The sequence below is a fragment of the Aythya marila genome (genome assembly GCF_965140915.1).
Source record: "Aythya marila genome assembly, chromosome: W".
In the NCBI taxonomy this organism is placed as follows: Eukaryota; Metazoa; Chordata; class Aves; order Anseriformes; family Anatidae; genus Aythya; species Aythya marila.
In genome coordinates, this window is record NC_139081.1 from 11111792 (window position 1) to 11127582 (window position 15791).

The 15791-nt window shown below is 50.8% G+C and overlaps 1 protein-coding gene across 1 annotated transcript; it reads right to left on the minus strand.

Moving 5' to 3' along the window:
• Window positions 1–5931: 5931 nt before the first annotated feature.
• LOC309889479 (adenosine 5'-monophosphoramidase HINT1-like) lies at window positions 5932–10335 on the minus strand (the record flags this gene model as incomplete). Its single annotated transcript, XM_082782331.1, has 4 exons — window positions 5932–5958; window positions 7023–7157; window positions 7862–8001; window positions 10218–10335. 4 exons carry the CDS (start codon window positions 10333–10335, stop codon window positions 5932–5934), a joined length of 420 nt encoding a protein of 139 aa, XP_082638457.1.
• Between the last annotated feature and the right edge of the window lie 5456 nt (window positions 10336–15791).

The window sequence follows — 15791 nt, forward strand, 5'->3', positions numbered from 1 at the left end:
TTTGCCTGCCATTCCTTCATCTCTCTTCCTCTCCTTTCCATCCTGGCCCTGACTCCCCCTGAAGATTTTCTTCCTCTTTCTCCAACCCTCTGCCTCACTACCCGCTGCACTGTCAATACCATTAGTTTCGCTCTCTGCTTTTCCTTCTCATCTCCCCTCCGGACACACACCTCCAGGGCCTCCCGCAGGAGGGCCCCCCAGTGACTGTTCACTACATCCCCCCACCTTCTGGAGCATTTTCTGCATATCTTGCCAGGCTTTAATCACACAATGAACTTTCAAGAGCCCTTGGGATACCGGGTCCTCGGGACTCATCCCCGAGTACTTTCTCATTCTGACCCCAAGTCTCTCATATGATTTCTGTGTTGCACACTATCCTTACTCCAGCCAGGATTGGCAAGTGGGTATTTCTGCTCTGCCGGTAGTACCCCTGGTCCCGGAGGATGAGCTCTTTCCCATTCTTGTATAGCAGCTCTCCTCCTGATCATTCCCATCTCTTTCCCTGTAAACAACATACTTATAGGCATAATTCCCTCCCCCAAGAGTATAAGTCAGGTCCTAGGAACTGGTCTAATTGTTCAGCTAGGCTGTTGGGGTCCTCGAATAAAGACTTCCTCTCCTTCTTAAAAGTCCTAACCTCTCTGCTGCTAAGGAGGGGGGGGGTAGTTCACCTAAGAGGATACACCGTTAGTGTTAGTACTGTTAGTGCCAGGGAAGGCAAAATTCTCAATATATCTTCTACCTTGTTCTAATTCTTGACAGAGCCTAGAGTACGATCCTTCTTTAGGGACAGTGTTAACTACAGTCCCTGTCTCCCTTCCTGGAGTGACTGCTGCTGCCACGGGTACAATATTAGGATTATAGGGAGCATAACTTGGCTCCTTCTCCGAAAAAGGAAGCTTATTGTTTACACATAAACGTAAAGCCTGAATTTTCATCAGACCCATATTTTGGCCAAAATACTGCTGTTTCCTTAATTGGTTCTTTTGTCCAGACTGATACACAATATTTAATTTTTTTTCTCCCCTTCTACAATCTCCTCTAATTTTGGGATTACGTTTCCAATTTCTTATCATTCTTCAGGAAGAACTGTTGGTAGGCACTCCCCCAGGGATATTTCCCATTTTTCCTAGCCCTTGTCAGTGTGCTGCTACAGAAATTTCCCTCCTGCAGGGTACCTCACACTAACGTTCCGATTCTGGAAAATGGGGGTGTACTGCCAAGCACTTCCCCGTGCAAGGGCTACCACACACCTATGAATTTACCAGATTCCCTGGTGTACTTCCAAGCACTTCCCCCGTGCAAGGATTACCGTACACCAAATTTCCCTGGTGTACTTCCAAGCACTTCCCTGCGCAAGGGCTTACCGTACACCAAATTTCCCGAGACTCTTCCTTTCTCTCCCTTATCTCACGCTTCGTCCGTCTCCGGCCGCGCCCCTCACAGAGCCACGGAACCGCGGATCAGGACTCCACACTCACTTCGTACAAAAGTACGTCTCAATCACACATCACGCAGAGTCTCACCCGACCCCCAAGGCAATACTTAACATTTCTTACCTTGGTCTGTGCACAGAGTTACCGGATCAATTAGCAAACCCGGAGTGCCTACCTTCTTCTCTTTCCCAGTACTTCACGGATCCCGCCTCTTTAATCAGTCTCGGGCCCTCTGTCAGCTCTCCGCAGAACCGCCACCGTCGATGCACAGGACCGTTGAAATCAGCGGGGCATGCTTTCCTCTTGCTGCGGCGGTGGGGCTCCCCGGTAGGTGACTGGATCCCGGACGAGCCCCCAAATTGCGAGAAACACTCCGTAGCCAATAACTTAGGCTCAGGCGAGGATCTCAGTGAAGTAGTAATTTACTCGCGATTGATTGCAATGGCGGGCGCCCCACAAGCAGGAGAGCGCACCTACTAGTTCCAAAACACAGTTTATATGCTTTTTGATGACAGGACCCTCCCCCGTTTCCCCACTTGAGGGGGTAATCCAGGGACCTTAAAGATCACCTAATTCCAACCCCCCCCCCCACCCTGGGCAGGGACACCTTCCACTAGACCAGGTTGCTCAAAGCCCCATCCAACCTGGCCTTAAACACGTCCAGGGACAGGGCATCCACCACTTCTCTGGGCAACCCGTTCCAGTGCCTCACCCCCCTCTCAGGAAAGAATCGCTTCCAACTATCCAACCTAAGTCTACCCTCTCTGACTTCAAAACCATTACTCCTGGCCCTATCGCTCCTCTCCCTGGCAAAGAGTCCCTCCCCAGCTTTCCTGTAGGGCCCCCCCCCCTTTAGGTACTGGAAGGCCCCTCCAAGGTCTCCCCGGCGCCTTCTCTTCTCCAGGCCAAACCACCCCAACTCCCTCAGCCTGCCTTCCTAGGAGAGGTGCCCCAGCCCCCGGTCATCTTCGTGGCCCTCCTCTGGACGCCTTCTAGTACGTCCACGTCCTTCTTGTGCTGGGGACCCCAGAGCTGAACACAGTACTTACTCTAGGTGGGGCCTCACAAGAGCACAGCAGCAGAGAGGGAGAATCACCTCCCTCCACCTGCCGGCCACCCTCCTTTTGATGCGGCCCAGGATACGGTTGGCTTTCCGGGCTGCAAGCGCACGTTGCATTGCCGGCTCCGGTTGACGAGCTTCTCATCAACCAACGCCCCCAGGCCCTTCTCCTCAGAGCTGCTCTCAATCCATTCTCCGCCCAGCCTGGATTTGTGCTTAGGATTGCCCCGGACCAGATGTGGGACCTCACGCTCGTAGCCCCAAGCGTTATTTATGACCCTATCAGCTCCACCCCAAACGCGCTGGTGGCTTTTGGGCGCTGCTCCCTGCAGGCAAATCCCCGCTTTTGCCAGGGCAGGCCTTACCTTTTCAGAACTTGCTCCACAACCTTCCCTGAGAGCCCCACTTCAACTGCTGGTGTTTCCGAGGGGGAAAGCTGCACCTCCCGTGCAGGGGGTGGCGGGAAGGAATACAAAGCCTGCGCTCAGCCCTGACGCATCACAACTGGGTTTCTGCTCAGCTGGGGAGGAAGCTTCTGGAAAACTAGGCAGCGGCCCCCGAGGCTGCCCAAGCGTGGTCCGCGGTGCCCTGCAGCCGCACGGAGAGCGGAGCTCAAACTGGCCCGACACGGCGGCAGGGACGCGGCCCTCCCCACACGTGCAGTTCCTGCCTGAGGAGGCCACAGCGCTTCTGCCTCTCTGACAGGCTTGGAGGGTAATGACATCAGAACACGCTCGCTTCAGTTTGAGCTTCCAGGCGGGCGCTACTGCCATCGGGATGGCCCACGGGGACGGGGCTGGGGGCAGGCAACCACAGGCAGCTTTAACATCTCAGTCCTCCCCGTCGGCCATCTCCCAGCTACCACGTGGGCCAATCAATGTGACCAGACACCAATTCACCCAAGGCAACAAAAATATTTACAAAGCTACATCTCTCTTCATAACTGTTTGTTGTTTACGGCTGAAACCAGTCCTGGGATAGGATATGCTACCTGGACCGAGCAAAGCCTTTGATGTGGTCCCTCACCACATTCTTCTCTCTAAATTTCACAGGTAGGGCTTTGAAGGATGGACTGTTGGGTGGATAAAGAATTGGTTGGCTGGTCGCGGCCAAAGGGTTGTGGCCAATGGCTCTATGTCTGGGCGCAGGCCGGTCACAAGTGGCGTCCCTCAGGGGTCGGGCTCGGGACCGGTGCTCTTCAACACCCTTAGCAATGGCATAGACGACGGAATCGCGCAAGTTTGCAGATGACACCAAGCTGAGCGGTGCAGTCGATACAATAGAGGGAAGGGATGCCATAAGTGCAAGGCGTTGACCTTGGGCTGGGGCAATCCTAGGTATCTCTATAGGCTGGGAGAAGAAGAACTTCAGAGCAGCCCCGCGGAGAAGGACTTGGGGGTCCTGATGGACGAGAAACTGGACGTGAGCCAGCAGCGCACGCTTGCAGCCCGGAAGGCCAACTAAGTCCTGGGCTGCATTAAAAAAGGGGTGACCAGCAGGGAGAGGGAGGAGATTCTCCCCCTCTACCCTGCTCTTGGGAGACCCCACCCGGAATACTGCGTGCAGGCCTGGGGCCCCCAGCACAAGAAGGATGTGGAGCTCTTGGAAAGGTCAGTCTCACCTCTGTCCCTGAAAAAGCTGTTGGAACAGCTTGTTCCAGATGCCATCTCCAAGCCACTGGAAGAGAAGAAAATTATGAGGAGTAGTCAGCATGGATTCACCAAGGGGAAATCGTGCTCGACCAACCTTGTAGCCTTCTATGATGGAATCACCAGCTGGGTTGATGGAGGGAGAGCAGTGGACGTCATCTACCTTGACTTTAGCAAGGCTTTTGACACTGTCTCCCACGACATCCTGCTAGCAAAGCTGAGAAGGCGTGGGATAGACAAGTGGACGGTAAGGTGGGTTGAGAACTGGCTGACTGGCCGAGCTCAGAGGGTGGCGATCGGTGGCGCAGAGTCCGGCTGGAGATCTGTGACTAGCGGTGTTCCCCAGGGGTCGGTGCTGGGTCCGGTCTTGTTCAACATCTTCATCGACGACCTTGATGAGGGAATAGTGTCCACCCTCCGCAAGTACGCCGATGATACAAAGCTGGGAGGAGTGGCCGACACGCCAGAAGGCTGTGCTGCCATTCAGCGAGACCTGGGCGGGAAGAAACCAAATGAAGTTTAACAAGAGCAAGTGTAGAGTCCTGCACCTGGGAAGGAACAACCGCATGTATCAGTACAGGCTGGGGGATGACCTGCTGGAGAGGAGCTCTGCGGAGAAGGACCTGCGGGTCCTGGTGGACGACAGGTTGACCACGAGCCAGCAGTGCACCCTGGTGGCCAAGAAGGCCAATGGGATCCTGGCGTGCATTAAAAGAAGCGTGGCCAGCAGGTCAAGGGAGGTGATCCCCCCCCTCTACTCTGCCCTGGGCAGGCCTCACCTGGAGTACTGTGTCCACTTCTGGGCTCCCCGGTACAAAAAAAGACAAGGATCTCCTGGAAAGAGTCCAGCGGAGGGCAACAAAGATGATACGGGGCCTGGAGCATCTTCCCTATGAGCAAAGACTGAGAGACCTGGGTCTGTTCAGCCTGGAGAAGAGAAGACTGAGAGGGGATCTTATCAATGTTTACAAATATCTTCTGCGTGGGAGACAGTGGGATTTCGCCACCCTCTGTGCAGTGGTTAGTGGGGATAGGACAAGGGGCAACAGCCTGTACTGGGTCTGGCTGGGACGTTAACTTTCCCTGCAGCAGCCCATACAGTGCTGTGCTCTGCACTTGTAGCTAGAACAGCAGTGGTATCACACCAGTGTTGTGTCTACTGCCGAGCAGCGCTGGCACAGCATCAGGACTCTCTCTAACCCTCCTAGGGGGTGGGCAAAAAAGCAAGAAGACAAACATCACCAGGGCAGCTGACTTCAACCAACCAAAGGGATATTCCATACCGTATGATGTCACACTCAGCAATAAAAGGTGGAAACAGGAAGAAGAGGGGAAGGCTGGGCTCTCGTTGTGAAAACGTCGGTCTTCCTCCCAAACACCGGCTACGCACGTTGAGGCCCTGCTTCAAGGACGTGGTCAAGCATCGCTCATTTGTGGGAAGTAGAGAGTAATTTCTTTCCTCTGCACTACTTCCACGTAGCCTTTATTTGTTTTGGTTTTTTCCTTTTTTCCCTTTCCCCCTTTCTTTTCCCCTTTCCCCCTTTCTTTTCCCCTTTAGTTACATTGTTTAATTAATAATAATAATCAATATTATCAAGGAAGGATCATATAGGACAAGGGGGAATGGTTTTAAACTAAGACAGGGGAGATTTAGGTTAGATATTAGGAGAAAGTTTTTCACTCAGAGGGTGGTGAGGCACTGGAACGGGTTGCCCAGGGAGGTCGTGGATGCCCCATCCCTGGGGGCTTTCAAGGCCAGGCTGGATGCAGCTCTGGGCAGCCTGTTCTAGTGGTTGGCTAACGAATCAAGTTTCTTTATGAGGAACGGAGTCACAAAAATCATTTCATTTAGCAAGTTTCAAACACTAAGAGTATTTAATAGCATTTTAACGTTCCCACGCTCCAGTAAGCCTTGAATGTAATCGCGATTAAACAAGGAGCAGAGCGAAGCCAGAGGTCTAACAAAGCACGAGAGGTGATCGCATTTAAAAGCCTTATGGTGCCTTTAGCTAATCCTTCTTCTAGTTACTGAACAACGGACTTCGTTTAGGGGAAAAAAAAAAAAAGACACTAAAAATAAACACAAAAAAAAAATAAAGAGAACGGCAGCCGAGTCTCGAACTTATCAGAAGCCGACTCAAGCTTCCCAGAGCCTTCTACATCCTGTGGGAGGAATTCCTTCTCAAAGTTGCGAAACCCACGAGGAGGACCGAAAAGAAAGCGGTAGCAAAACTCCTAGGGTAGTCAAGAACAGGCTGACAAGCACCTGTCAGAAATTACACCCGGTAGAGTTTATTCTGCCTCCTCCTCGGGACAGGGGCAGACAACAGACAATGCCTGGAAGCTTTCTTCCAACCTTATTCTTCTCTGGTTCTACATCTGCCAGTCCTCAACGCGGCTATTTCGCAATAAAAGGGCACGCTTTTATTCGGGAGCAGGGGGAAGATAGCAAGGCCTCAAACACACAGCACATCCTAGATCGTCTTAGGAAGACAGAGACCCACAGGACCGCCGAGCGCTTCTAGCTTCGCGTTCCAAATGAATGGGCAAACCACCACCTACACGACACTGTCAACGGACCAAAACATTCTGCACACGTGCGCTCCAGGGAGACACCGTTTTAACTTGCGGAACTATTTCCATCGGTAAGACACGCAAGACAGAGGTGATATCCCCATGCTCCATCTTTATTGTGCAAATGCTGCTCAAAAGCTCTTTATTACCCTCCACAGACAGCCGTCCAAAAAAAATAATAAATCAAACCTCAACAGGGGCTAGACTGATGGGCAACATATGAAACCTATTCGGCGGCGACCCGTACGCGTGCAGTGACGCCTGCGGTGCAAAAACCTTAGCCGGGAGGCCGGCCCAACTGACCGCCACCCAGAATACATAGATGTACACGATAGTCTGAAGGGCCCGAGGGTGGGCATTCACAGCCATCCGGAATCCATTGGTCAGGTCCAGGTTAACAGCACACTTCTTGCCAACAACCACGAAACGCCCAAGAAGCTGGAAAAAGGAAATAACGTCACCTAACGTGCTGTGCCACGACGCACAGAATGAACGCGAGCGGAGAACCACCCACAGAACACGGTTAGCTAATCCTTCACAATTCAACCGCCGCTCTTTGAATTACCCTCTAGACAGTAACAGACTACAAAACAGTCACAGAAGCTGAATTTGTCTTGGGGCTTAAAGCCCCCGTCATAGCTTCGGGCAACGTAAGCCACTCTGGCGGAAAATAAAAGCTTCACGGTGCCTTTTCTCTTGCGTGGGCTCACAGAGCCTTGGAACTTGACTTGCATAGCTAACAGCGAAACAAACACCCAGGCGCTGCTCAACCAGCTTTCCCTTTCCTCGCCTCTGACCTGCCCAAACCCCAAGCCCTCTTCTGCATAGTCAAGGCACCACCCCCGCTGTCCGGAAACCGTGAAAACGGGCATCAGACCGCACGCCGGAACAACGCTGCTTTTTGCACTGCAAGCGCGTAGCTGGAGACGAGCATCGCTTTATATCACTGCTCTCAGTCAAAAAGCTCAACTCCATTACAAGCTAGAGGCGAAAGACTACAGCATCGGACAACCCCAAATAGCCTACTGTGCGCCCCTCTGCAACAGCCAGAGGAAAAGAGGGGACGGGAAAGAGTCTAGGAAGTTACAAACCTGTTACAGGTACAGCCAGCCTAGCAAACAGAAAGCTCCCACAGTACTCACGGGTCCGCCAGAATCGTCTGCTTCACATAACCGGACAACTGCCTTCTCAGGAAGGACTAGGAAAAAACACTGGAGCCTGAGGCGAACTATCACGGAACGCAAGGCACTGGAGGAAGAGTAAACAGTTAAAACGTAGTCGGCTTCAGAGAAAGGCAACAGCTTAAGCAAATCACTATGCCCCACTGAACTCGTCCTACCGAAGCAGATTATCAGGCACCCCAAACGCGCACGACAAAACAGCGATTCTTCTTAAGCGAGCTTTGAATAGGCAAAGTTCTCTACCTTCTACGCACAAGACACACAAGCGGCAAACAATGGCTAACTGTCCTTCGGTTATGTCCAAATATTGCCTCGGCCAGAGGCAGGAAGGCATCTTCAAAGAACCTGGAGTAATCCGGCTGAGGCCGTATTAACTCTCCGTCCTCGAGAACGCCACGTACTCAGGGGAAGGAACGTTCCAAATTAGCCCGTTACGGCCGGACCGACGTCAGACACCTCCAGACCGAGGCCAAGGCATCACCTTCGAAACACAAATACCACCGACCTGTAGGAAACCATCAACTCGCAACTACTTGCGAGGGAACTCCCCAAATCACCAGCAGACAGAAACTGCATACGGCGCCAGAAGCAGGATCCAGCGCGCAAGGTGACGGGGGCAGCGAGACAGCCGAGTACTTCAGGTTAGCGACTTCCGCTATTTTTATTTGTTTTAGATGCGACTGAAACACTGCCGATAAGACTCGATTCCACAGATGCTTTGTACTTCTTACTCACCATCGCCTTTCACTGCACGACAATCGAGAATTATAAGCCTTCCTCACGCTCCTCCCTATAACATCGCTCAACCGTAAAACAGGCCTTCGGTACAGCGAGCTAAGCAAATTCAAGACCATTCGCTAGAGCCAACTACACTCCAAAAGCGGTTCTAAGCCCCCGCCCCCTCCCCCCACCTCAAGTTGAGACCAAGCGAGAAACTGCAACTAATTTGTCCTCCAGGAAACGCGTCGCACTAAGAGCGGTCAGAGTAGGTTGTCTGCTCTCAAGTCACTCATCAGACTCAAGTTAACGGCCTGGTTCTCCAATCAAGCACAGCGTTCAGGTTACATACGTTGCTGCAGCCAGTACGGCCGAGTCAAAACAGACACGCGTGCGCACACACACACACACGCAGACTCCTCGCGCAGCCTTCACCACAAAGGAGACAGGAAACGCGCCCTTTCGTAAAGGCGGGGCGCTACCGCAAGCACGGTTTCCGGAGAGCAGTTGAACGCTTCCAATACTCCAAACGGGCGGCAGCTGCAACATTACCGAGACCTATTAAGAAAGCGCTGTTCCAAGCAACGCGTCAACGCTTTGAGCAACCCGATCTAGTGAAACACGTCCCTGACCGCGGCAGGCGGGTTGGGCTAGATGATCTTTAAGGGTGCCTTCCAAGCCAAACCATTCTACGAGTCAGCACGCAGAGCGGGCAACGCAGCCCCTTTCACTAAGGGCCTGTTTTCCACGCTGCAGATAAACCCTGCCGTCAGAAGCAGAGGAAATCCCTAACTGTCCTATCTTTAGCATTTCAAACTTAAAAACAGCAACAACGGTTATGCTGGACACTAACTTAGAGTTAACACCTTGCAGATAACATCTGCAATTTTTTCATAACTCTCAGCAGCTGCTCACTTAGTTCCTAGCACGTTGCGGCGCACCAGCATCAGTGAACCTTGCCAGCGTGCTCTTATCACGGTCCACCTCCAGCACGGAAATGAGAGCTGGGAAGCTCTCGCAGCCTGCGGGATTGACTGGTTTCTAGGTGTTTAAGAAAGCTAGGAAAAGCTGCAATTCTTCCCTTTCACAAGCCACTTTGGAGAGAGCGCGCGCTCGTGTGCGCGGTGGGGGTGGTGCCATAACCAAAGCCTAGCACAGCCGAGCCGGGGCGTCTCTAGAACGCTATCACGAGGCGCATCAAGACCTGCATTTCTGCTACGCAGAAACGACTGATTACGGTCACTACTGCGATGCTCACTGCCTATATGCATACAGTCCGAACCCCCAAGGAGACCGACTGCGCCGGCGACCCAGTACGCGCCGTGGCACCCCGGGGGCAGGCACCGAAGAAGCGCGGCGTTTTAGAGGCGCTGCAGTAGAGAGCGCCACGAGCCGGAGAGACCCCGACCGACCGACCGACCGACCGTCCGTCCCTCCCTCCCTCCCGCAGCAAGGCCACCACCCGCCCTGCCGCACTCCCGGGACCCGCGACGGGCCCTCGTTTCAGAGGGCCTGCGAGCGGCCGAGGGAAAGGAAAGGAAGGAAAGACTCGCACAACAACGCCGCGGCTACCTCCTCGTCCACGACCGCTCATCCTCACGGAGAACGTTGGCAGGGACCTCCTTGCCCTTGCAGGCGACCGCTCCGAAAGCTCCGAAAGCAGCGGCAGCGCCGCCACCGGGCCAGGCGGCCTGCGCCCTAACAATCCCGTCGGCCATGACGGCGCCCGCTCGGTACAACGCCCCCTCGCTTCCCGCACTCGGCCCGGCCCTCCGCGGCGCTCATTGGGCCGACAGATCGCCGCCGACCGCCCCCGCGCCTCGATTGGCTGCCTCGCCTGCCCTCTTCCCTTGTCCCCGCCCTCTCGGCGGCTCCGCTCCCGTCGACCCGGTGCTTATCGGCGCTCAGGGAGGTCGCGTGCCCTCGGGGCGCGGAGGGAGCCGACCGGGAGGGAGGAAGTGGGCGCCCGAAAACGGGCTGGGCGGCTCCGCGGAGGGAATCTGGGCCCTGCACGGCTGGGAAACGAGCTCCACAGAACAGGCGCTCCGCTCATAGAATCATAGCGTGGCTTGGGTTGGAAGGGAGGGCGAGAAACACTCCGTAGCCGATAGCTTAGGCTCAGGCGAGGATCTCAGTGAAGTAGTAATTTACTCGCGATTGATTGCAATGGCGGGCGCCCCACAAGCAGGAGAGCGCGCCTACTAGTTCCAAAACACAGTTTATGTGCTTTTTGATGACAGGACCCTCCCCCGTTTCCCCACTTGAGGGGGTAATCCAGGTTCACAATCTATCTGATGTGGTAATGTTTCTTCACTTATCTGACTTGACACCGCCATTTTCACCTAATTGTCCTAAGGAGTCTGGTTGTCTGCATTTTACGAGGTCGCCTGCTAAGCTTTCTTATCACTGCAAGCATATCTCAGTACCACGTTCCTTCCCTCTAAACAGCGGAACTCTGCAAAAACAACGTTTCTATTCCCACAACAGGTACCGCAGGTATTTGCATTCCTTGTATAACCGAGTGTATTGGGCTGGTAAAACATGGAATTATTTAAATCCTCCACATATCCCCCCAGTACAACCATCCCAATTTTAGTAAGCCAATCAACACCCATAAAGCGCGCCCCCCCCCCCCCCCCCCCCGATAATCCTCCTAGATCGATTCCATAGCGAGTTTGAACTGGGGCATGTGCAATTTTCTTCGTTTCTTTTACAAGTTCATTTACAGCTTTTCCTTCTGTTGTGGTTTAAGCCGGCCGGCAGCTAAACACCACACAGCCGTTCGCTCACCCTCTCCCCTCCCTCTCTGGGATGGGGAGAGAAACGGGGAAACGGGAAAGCGAAGCCTGTGAGTTGAGATAAAGACAGATAAATAATAATAATAACAATAAAGACAATCATTATGATAATAGTATTACTAATAATAACGTGTATGAAACAAGTGATGCACAATGCAATTGCTCACCACCCGCTGTCCGATGCCCAGCCTAACCCTGAGCAGTCCGGCCCTCCTCCCAGCTCTTGCTACACCCCCAGCCTGCTCGCTGGCAGGACAGAGTGAGAAGCTGAAACGTCCTTGGCTTGGTGTAAGCACTACTCTGCAACAATTAAAACATCAGCATGTTATCAGCACTCTTCTCATCCTAAGCCAAAACATAGCATTCTACCAGCTACTAGGAAGAAACACCTTCATCACCAATCTATAAAACAGCAATTACTAAGGTTAAATTTTCCACAGACTTCTCCTTCTTGTGCAAATAATCCAAAGCTAAGCGATTTTGATACAAAGCAGTCCTCATCTTAGTATTTTGCTTTGCAATTAATCCAAGTGCATCTCCGGTTTTATTTACTGTTATAAATTAGACCACACAATTTACTGGTCTATTGAAATTATTTTATTAATCAAGTAAGCAGACACAAGCAAAACAGCGCTGGGCGGCTGGGGAGTCTCTGCTCCGCAACAGCACGCAACTTCCCTTTCCAGTGTTGCTGTTTTATAGCAGTTGAATTCCGGCTTATCAGGACTTGTTGAACTGGCTGAGGCTGCGCAGTCTATTGTTGAGAGGGGAAGTCGTTATTCCTCTGCTTCGTGTTCAGGTGGGGGTAGTGAAGCGGCAAAAAGGATGTCTTGTGGTAAGGAATTTCACAGAGTCTGGTTTAACTCAAGGATGTTCACCCAACACCCCCTCCTGCTTCCTCCCTTATCAAGGCCATTAAATTTTACAACCTTTTCTCCCCAGCAGATTCTCCAAATTCCTCAAAGACAATGAACAAACCCCCACTAATTTATCACAATCCCTCCTTTTTCTTTTTCTAACATATTTTGTTCATTGAATTTTTGCAATATTTGCTTGCTGAGCATCAAAGTTTCTGCGTCGTCCTTCTCCTGCTCAAGAGATTCATACTTAGCACGCACGAGCATAAGATGAGCTGCCTCTAATCGGCTTTTCACAACTGTGATTGCTCGATTGAATATACATGGTCCAAAAGTCAGTGCTAATGTAAGTAACAACAAGAGCCCCGCTATGGTTGATAGCAGGGTAGTAAGCCAAGGTGAGTAATTAAACCAGGATTCATACCAATTCTGACGAGCCTCATTTTCCCTTTTGCGTTTTTCTAATCCTTCTCGCAATTTAGTCATTGTATCTCTTACCACCCCAGTATGATCTGCATATACACAACATTCTTCACGTAGGGCTGCACACAGTCCTCCTTGTTGTAAGAAAATCAAATCCAACCCTCTACGGTTTTGGAGTACCACTTCGGATAATGACCTAACCGATTTTTCCAGAGCTGTTATTGACTGCTCTATACGGGCCAGATCCTCATCTACGGCAAAGCGTAGAGAAGTAAATTCCTGGCTTTGTTTTATCAGGGAAGCAATTCCAGTTCCTGCACCTGCAGCCCCGAGAGCCATTAAAGTGGCTAAGGTGACGGCCGTAATAGGCTCCCTCTTTACCAGATGGTATTCAGCCACTGTGTGATGGGTATACATATACTCTTCAGTGTGGTATAGAATCCTTGGTATAATGACCACCTGTACACAAAAATCATGAGATGTGCTAAACAATTTTAAAGATATGCAAGGAGTGACTCCTAACGATGAACATACCCACCTAGTGTTATTTGCAGGAATTAACCATTTGTGTGTTTGGTCCATTTTTTCAGTGACATGGCACAGATCATTTTTATCTCTTGGAACTGTGCCGATACATCTACCTTTTCCCGTAACTTGAGTCAAAGTTATCCCGATTTCCTGACCCCAACTGCATTTGGAAGGATTTAACTCATTTGAATATTCAGACCTCCCCATATCTCCTATAGCTTCATAATATGGGGGCTTAACACTTACACATAGCCAGCACCCTTCAGTTATCTCAGGATTAGTTTGATTTAGTACCTGGAAACTAGCATTTATAACTTTCCACATACTACTCTCGGGTACGACCCCCTTTTTTTTTTTTTTCACAATGTTTGGAAGCAGTGTGGGAAAGGATAACTCTGTCGATTTACTAGAAAACACTGTAGTAGGTTGGGCAGTCCCAGGTATATTTACAGTCTGGACAACCAAACCTTCCCCTAGTAACTCTTTATTAGGCCCGACTACCTTGGAAGTCTCGGGTTTTCCCTTCTTTATTAGTATGAGTCCTCCCCTATCTGTTCCGTGTTCGTAAAATCTGACATTTTTCCTAGTACCCAGCTAGTATCGTCCGAGTTTGTTAGATTTATATATAGAACCTTGCAAATTTCTTTATTTCCGTGGAAGGTTCCTGTATACCCTATACCATGCCCTCACCACCTGCAACGGGGATCCAATTGTCGGTTACAAGCTTGCAGCCCATAGCCCACTTGTAAGAATTTATCCCGACCAGCCCCGAGTGTCCAGTCTGTAGCAATGGTTTCACACCCCCGGTATGCACAATAATACACGTTCAGGCATTTACAGTACCCCCTTCCCAGGTTAGAACTTGGGCAGAAATAAAATCCCATATATTCCCAGCATCGGGGCCTCGAGATCAGCTGACATAGTGTAGAAGTAAAGCTTGGCCCCCCCCCGATGTTATCTGGGTTGCAATAACCTGTTGATCTTCGAATCGACTTAAAGTCCATTTAAAAGGTTGGTGGGGGTGGTGTTGAGTCGCTACGCAGGATGAAATCACTGCGAGAACCCCCAAATACCGATAGGAATGGCTGAGGCCCATGTCTTTCCCCACTTATTCACTCCTCTGCCTCACTCGTCAGTTGGGTTGCAGCCAACTACGAGGTTTTAGTTCTTCTCGGCAGCAGTAGTGTTCTTCAGGGGAGAGCCTCTACCTTAACCCACGGTACCTATCGAGTTCGTCGCAATGTGAGCTTCAGGTCTTTGTTTCCTGGAGCGATCTCCCACTTCTTGTCACAGATGGGTCCTTTAACACGGCTGGCATGCGTCCATCCTTTCTCCGCAGTCCGGACGGCTGTTTCTGTAGTAAGCAAAACAACATAGGGGCCTTCCCCATCGTGGTGTTAAAAAAAGTCTCTTTCCAAGTCTTAATTAGAATTGAGGGTGATCAAGTGGCAATTCCAAGTCATAGGGCATACCATATAGCATTTCAAAAGGAGAAATTCCTACATCAGTTCTGGACTGCGTCCATATGTTTAACAGTGCAAGGGGTAAGCATTTTACCCAAGAAGCCTTAGTTTCCAGCATAAGTTTTGTTAGCTGTTTCTTAATTTCACCATTCATTCGCTCTACCTTTCCAGAAGAGGAGGGGTGCCAGGGGCTGTGAAAATCCCACTCAATCTCTAAGGCCTGCTTTAATCCTTGCAGTAAAGCTTTACACCCATTCAGTCACGTGGTCAATTAGGACAAACAAGTAACTCAGTAAAGTCTACCTGTATATTTTGGAAAGGTCAAAGCCCTGGCTCCCGTCCCCCTCAAGATAGGTTACAGAAGACCTTTTTATTTACCTTTTGACACATAGTACATCCTCTGCATGCGTGCTTCCCTAAAGTATATATTCCTACGCAGACATGCTTTCTTAGAACAACATCACACATTGCTTGCACCTCCTAATGACTCTTCTGATGTAAAACATCAGAAGGATTATAATCAAAGTTTACAATTTATTAAAAGAATAGAGGTAAAGCAAACGGCACTGGGTGTGCCGGGAGTCTCCGCTCCACCTAGTCGCACACCCGTTACATCAAGATGCTGATTTTTTATGCTCCTAGACTAATACATATTCATTACTATTTCTAAAAAAAAAACACAACGGAGTTATTATAATTAGTTCCGGAATCTGAACCCTCCTACTGGAGCATGCGTATCAGTCTCTGGTGGTCCCTCTGGAGGTCTTCCATGATGAAGGCTCATAGTCTTCCCCTCCGGCTTTTTTTTTCTTGTCCTTCTTCTTTGTACTCCTTGGCTGCATGTCAAAAGCTTGCACAGCGTTCCCTGCGAGCTTTGTCTTTTAGCCGTCCTTCAGCTTTTCCCTTCTCCTTAATCTCCTGGCCAGATATCAGGGGCTTGCATAGTGTCCCGTTCAGAAGCCAGAACAGTTAGCAGTTGTTAGCAGTTGTTCTGAAACCCCCAGGTATCAGAGACTTCAAGGAAAGAACATACGAATACATTTTCCTTCAAGCTCTCTATTGACACGCATTGTTAAAACATTCCTCACAATCCCTTATCTTCTTT